Source organism: Antrostomus carolinensis, unplaced genomic scaffold (genome assembly GCF_000700745.2).
Source record: "Antrostomus carolinensis isolate BGI_N321 unplaced genomic scaffold, ASM70074v2 scaffold39500, whole genome shotgun sequence".
NCBI classification, from domain to species: Eukaryota; Metazoa; Chordata; class Aves; order Caprimulgiformes; family Caprimulgidae; genus Antrostomus; species Antrostomus carolinensis.
Genome location: NW_010288399.1, coordinates 23,674 through 30,182, shown reverse-complemented (window position 1 = coordinate 30,182; position 6,509 = coordinate 23,674). Strand labels below are relative to the sequence as shown.

Below are 6,509 nucleotides of genomic sequence, written 5' to 3'. Positions count from 1 at the left end.
GAAAGAAAAAGTCACCAGTAAGCATTTAGCACATCCCTTTAGGCTGCCTCATTCTGCAGAGGAATGATGGAACAACAGAAAAGTGTTCTTAGCTGCAATCAATACTCATAAGCCAAAAGGACAAAGATACAATTATAGTAGTTTAGTAGAAGCAAAAGAACAGGAGCGTTTACCCAAATTTTAATGCACAAACCAACTACATTTTTAAAATTGGATTCAGACTTAAATAATAAATAGGTGGGCAAAATATAATGCAAGACTTACTCAGGAAAAGTGAATTTTTAATAATCTCATGAGATCTACTTAGAAAATAGGACTAATAATGTTCACAACCGTAAATCCAAACCCTTCACACACTTGTTTTTTTTTCCTTAACACAGCAGTGAACTGTAAACCTGCATTTACTGGTTATCGCTTCAGTTATTTTAAATATCAACTCAAGTGTTTCCTCCTTGGCCATTTCAATTTTTAGCACCAAAATTAGCCCAGAAAGAGGTACTGGTACAGCTCGATGTTGTAAATGATTTGTTTACATATAATACTTTATATATTATACACACATACTGTACATTCACACATCCACACAAACAGGAGGCATATTTTAATGAATATATTCTGTGTTTCAATTTGTTGTCAAAGACTTAGGAGCAATGGAAATAAAGCAGAAGGGGTAATATTTTACATAGTAGGCAACTTTAATGCTGTAGTGCACTTATAAAAAAGTCCAACTCTCCCTCCCAGCTCAGCAGCTTTTTTTTTTTTTTTTTTTTTTTAATATCACTATTCAGAAGGATGCAGAAGTTATTGCCTAAATGTTATTCTATACATTTCCATCGGAATTCTCAAAAACACTTGAAATTGCTAACTAATTTACAACTTAACTATTTTTCTTGTTACAGCTTTAACTCATTGGCAATTTTGGAAGCAATGTTTTTAAAAGCTATGGATGTTCCCGATATCCGCTTAAAGCGAACTCCATTCAGGGACAGTCTTGGCAGTTTACACACCTCCATCTCCCACTGTACAAGGTTTTCCGCATGCCCATCTCCATGGACACAGAAAAGTAAGAAACGCTCTCTTTGTTCATAGTCACAATTATTGGCATCCAGGACCTTTCGTATTTCCCTCATCATGTCATTGGGATCCATGGAGCTGGTGGTTTTCATGCTCCAGGTAAAACGCAGCGACCGAGGTTTGGCTTCCTTGTTCTCGTCCTTCTGATCCACAGCTACATTGCGGCTGAAAGACAGGAATTTGTTAGTTAGCAGGGCCAGCAACCTTCTCCATGTTTCATGTTAGTGAAGCAAACTAAGACTCAATGCACACTACTGGTATTAGAGCAGTATCTAGAGGCTCCGGCTGCGAGAAATGCCCCACTTCCCTAGCTGCTGTACAAACACACAGTCAAGGTAAAGCATTAGCTGTCGGGGCTGAAACGAAGGTATGGTACGACAGGTGACACAACTGGAAGTCACTGGAGTCAGGAGCATGAGGGAAATGATCTTGCGGAGGCAGAACTACATGCATGACCTACGACTCAATTTTAAGGTAGGTTCTGCTCAAACCCTTGTTCTCGGGCCATGTGTGCAGCTGAAACACCAGCTCTGTGCTAGAAGTTTCTGGAACATTCAAATAGCCTTGACTTGTGACAAAAGGGTGCTCAGCCCAGGTTGTGGGAGTGCCAGCCCATGGAAGGCACCCAACTCATACACAACAGGGATGAGCACATGCAGAACGATTCTGAGGGTTCCTCTGCACCTCCTCCAGCACAGCAGGTTGGAGACCAAGCACTGGGAGGGCCCATGGCACGCCCAGTAGATGCGAGCAGGAGGAGGGACAGCGGAGCCAGGGATCACCCACCTACTGCCCAGGGCCAACGTGTGCCACCCAGTTCTGGGCTGGTTTGGTTCGCTCTGGCCTTCCTGCACTGGTAAGTGTTTGAGATGGTCACTAGAGACACACCACATTGTAGGCTACTGGGGTTACCTTTAACAGGAAGGAAATGTTTTGTGTCTAAGTTGGTCAGGAATTTCTTTAACACCAAGGACTGATACAGGCAAAGAGATGAAATCTTTCACTGCTACGAGCTATGGAACTAAGTGCCTTTGAGGCTGAAATGCAGGAAATTGGCAGTCACTGTAAGACACCTCATCAACATTGTTAGTAAAGACAGCAAGTAAGAGGGTTACTGTTACTGTCACAGCTTTAAGAGATAAAGCACAAAATATTGAGGCTGCAACTTTTTTTTTTCCTAAATAAAAAAGCTTTTCCTTTAGTAAGGATAAATAAGGTCATATAGTACAAAGAAAGGAAGAGTTCCAGAAATTTCTAGTTTGCAATGATTCTTCCATTTCAATTAAATCAGTGGTCACACAGCTAAAGAATAAGGAACTACATTTGGACTTCTGGGGGAAAAAAAATGACATATTTGCTTTATGAATATTTGCATGCTGTCAGTTGCCTCTTAAAATTTACTTGTACTGAGAACAACAGACTTAAATATATTGACTGTCAGGCATAATTATTTTCTGAAAAATACCTAACCTAGCCGACCCCACACCATACAGGTTAGGTCTCATGCTGAACTTCAAAGTGCAATTTACACTATTAAGTCAAGCCACTCTTTAAAATAGTTGGCAATGAATTTCTGGTTACACAATGCTTTCCTTCTAACCAGCATTAAGCAGGCAATTATGCAAAAGTTAAATAAAAAGTGATAGCAAGGTCAAAATTAAATACATATCTCAAAGATAAGCTATTTCATAATTCACCATTCTATTGGAAAGAATTCCAGTAACTGCGAGAGTCAGAGGATTACGCTGTCAAATCCAGCTACATGATTTGCCAGATGTTATAAAATTCAGCAAGCAAATGAAAGAGTATTTTGTTTTAGCTTTAAGGTTTTAACAAGGCTGTAAGGGGGCAGGTGGAACATCAACTTTTATTCAATGCTCATTAAATTTTTGAAAACTTTTTCTACTTGAAAACAGTTGGCAGAACCAGCACACATTTGATAATTTCTATTATTTTTTGATATGCAGATTTTGGAAGAAGAGTATAACATGAAAAACACTGCTTAACTATCTGTGATTCTGGAGATGAGAAATACCTTATAACCCTTCAGTGGTTATCCCACACATTTGCAGACTCATTAGAGGCCACTTACCTACTAATTTACAAGACAACAGCAAATTATAATGACTAAAATGCAAAAAAAAACACACAAGGGGAAAGGTAACAGGAAAGATGAAAGTTTAGAACCAAGTCAGTCAGGGCTTTAAGAGCTGTTTTGCAGACAGAAATGCTTCTTTGTTTAGTTTCAAAGCCTTGCACGAAACAAAAGCTGTCACCTGAAGCCACTATGCCACATAATCAAGGGGAGAAAGGTTCAAACTCACCTAAATAACATTTTAAACAAAAATTTTACCCTCACCTTGAGCCCTCAAATCTCCCGTTCCTCTCATATTCAGTTGGGAGCCTCATTGAAAAGAATGCAGAAGCAAAAGGAAGTGGGAAAGAGAAGACAAATCTTACACTAGAATATACAATATCTGAGTAGCTGCTAAAAGATACTACAATCATACCAAAGCTGTGTTAAAATACAAAGCAACAAAGATGTAAAGAACTTCGTAGGTTAGACCAAATTCAAAATATAACATATTGACAAATCAAATGGAAGTCTAGAAACTGTTTCTTAAAGAGACCATAGCTGATTTTTACAATGTATGTTTATATATGTTAATACTGTAGAACTAATTGAATAAAGTTGAACTTCTCAAAGCAGAAAATGTTAAACAATTGTATTGAAGTGATTGTATTATTTATTAAGTACATCCTAAAAGAGAAATAACTGCCTATTATTTTTAGGCTAATTATATTTTAAAGCTTTATCTGGTAACACAATATATATTTGAAAAAAATGCCCTATTTACAGACAAGTCTTGTGACCCTGTGTGTTTGAATGCACATCAAATCTGAGATATTAGGTGTTTAAACAATACCAAATATCTTAAAGCAAAAGAAAGAGATGCATATATGTTTTAGCAAAGATTTAGAAGTAAATCCAGGATTTCTCAAGCTGTGGTAAGTCCATCCTATTAATTTCCACACTGATGCATCTTCAACATCTGAGTAAACTCAAGCTTTCTGACTTCTTGCATCGATTAAAGCTATGTTGCTGATCAATACCATTTTTAAAAAGACCAGTATCGAGTAGGATTAAGGGGGAAAATCACCTTCCTCTACCTTCCCGTTATTGCAGTGCCCTGGTTTTATATCTCGGTGTTAATTCTGCTTGCAGGGACGCTATCTTTGTAAGACTCTTACTGAGCCTACTCTAAGCTGGTACATGGCTTCCCTGAATAATGTAAATTTTTAAAGCAGTTTGTCTGACAGGTACCTAGGGATAGGAATGTAGGATAGTAAGCTTATTTTTTGATGCACAGCAGTATTTATATGAGGCTGTGCAAGGTGCTACAAGGCTTCATTTCATCATTTCCTTTCTTTTGAGGATTGAAGTGAAGGAACAGGATTGTAAGATGACTCTGTGCAGTCCCCTTCACAAGGGAACAGACACTGTGCTAGCACCACAAGGAGTATGGCAGCAGCACTTGCTGTACAGGCGATGGAGCCTGCTCCTTGCTCAAAACTCACACTGTTATTGCAAAAGAAATCCACTTAAGAAAGCAGTAAGTCACTGTCACATCCCACCTGACCCAAAGAAGGGAGAAACGAGTGACTCAGATTCACTGATCTCCCTTGGTTAAAATTAAGGTGGAAAAGAACACCAGGGATTTTAAATAATCAATGAGCTTTATTAACAGAGCTCACCAGTAATTTCCTTAATCCCCATAATACAGTCGTGGTAAATTTATAGGGTTTAGCAGCAGCTTAAAGGGAAAAAAAAAAGGGAGTGGAGAGAAGAGAGAGAGAGATTTCACCAGCCCTGGGTCCAGCATCGGTCCTGCCAACGGGGTGTCCAGTCTCTGCTCTGGGGGTGCACCTACACACTGATCTTTGCAGTTTTTATAGGGAGCTCGTCTCCTCCCCTTAGATGAGCTTCTCACTTCTCATGCTAATTAGACGTCATGCGCAGTTCTTGCCTTAGAGTGTTCTGGAAATGGGTCATTGGGCTAGTAGGGAGTTTAAGTGGTTTTGGTTTTGGAATTATCTGGAATTGCCACTGTTTGACCTCTTCTAGGTGTAGGCACCATTTTAAGACAAGTGTTCTTTCCTCCATCAGTGTTTGTCCTGCTAATCTGCAGTTTTGCTTTATTTCATAAAATAAGGAAGTTGGCTCAGAAAAGTGCTGTCATGCCTTCACAAGGCCCTCTGACCACGACTTGTTCCACTTCCTCTTATCCCTATGGTGACACATTATGGGGTTAAATGTCTCAAACATTTGTCTATTGTCTGGACCTTTACATTCACTCAGCTATGAGCTGTTTCTCACAACAGCATCCGATCAGAACCCTGGTCTCTGAGGTACTGCACAAGGCATGACGAGTTTCTGCCAGGAAACATTTTCATTGACTAATGAAAAGCTGTCCCAAGCAAAAGGGACAAGGAAGACAACAAGAAGAAAGCAACTGACAAGTCCTCAACTAACTCTAGTAATTCAAAGCGTGTTTTTAATGGCAGTCATTTTCATCATAACACAAGTTTATACACAATTGTTAAAATTCAACTTTCTTAAAAAAGAAAGCAGGAGAAAATTGTTCCCCTTAGTAACACAGGAGGGCAACTGACTCCAAAGTACCTGACTGCAACCAGTACTTGATGTCAGATTTCTGAAACCCATGTTAAGGGTTTAAAATGTCAATAACACTGATGGTCATTTTAGTAGGCAGGTAAGATCATGTGCTACTTTACTATGGTGGATATAGGAGAAGGGGGAAAAAGATTTGTAAGGTCTGCATATACAGTCCATGAACTCGTCCTTTACAACTCTGTAGGACTGAGATGGGGATAGGTGGGACGGGAGTGAACCATCACGTGTCATTTGTATGAAAGTCCCCTTAATGGCATTCTGTTGCAAAGTACCTGGAAATCTAGGAAGGGCTTGTTTTACTGGGCTAAGCAAGCAACAAATCTGAAGATACCGCTCAGTTGAAAAATTGAGAGTACTTGAACTTAGTTCTAAGAGCCTTCCGTGCTCCTATGAAGTGGAAGATGACATCTTTGTTAAGATTTAAACTTGCCAAAGGTTGTAGAAAACAGGAGCATAACCAATCTTCCCAACAATGAACAGTCTTACTGTTACTGGAATCTGTCCAGAAAAGTCTGTGAGGAAAAATCCCTACTGATGTTCTCCGACCCTTTTTAGGTTGAAATTAAGCTGAATTGTTTAGTTTCTAAACAGCTGTAGTCTAAATCTAAGAAAGGTCATTATTTACAAAATACCTACCACGTTGAAATAACAAACACTCTTTTCATGGAAGCCTCTCAGAAATCCTTACTTTGTTCAGTTTTTCCATACATCAGTGTTCCACCCATTGAGTGGCAGGAAC

The 6,509-nt window shown here is 39.2% G+C and overlaps 1 protein-coding gene across 1 annotated transcript in view; it reads right to left on the bottom strand.

Moving 5' to 3' along the window:
• Positions 1-260: 260 nt before the first annotated feature.
• The window catches only part of MARK3 (microtubule affinity regulating kinase 3), a 29,019-nt gene continuing 22,770 nt past the window's right edge, over positions 261-6,509 (bottom strand). The window contains exons 13-14 of the mRNA XM_029084634.1: positions 3,434-3,478; positions 261-1,239 (exon numbers count right to left, since the gene is read on the bottom strand). Coding sequence (XP_028940467.1) covers positions 894-1,239; positions 3,434-3,478 — 391 coding nt within the window. The 3' untranslated portion in view covers positions 261-893. The remainder of the gene's footprint in view (positions 1,240-3,433; positions 3,479-6,509) is intronic.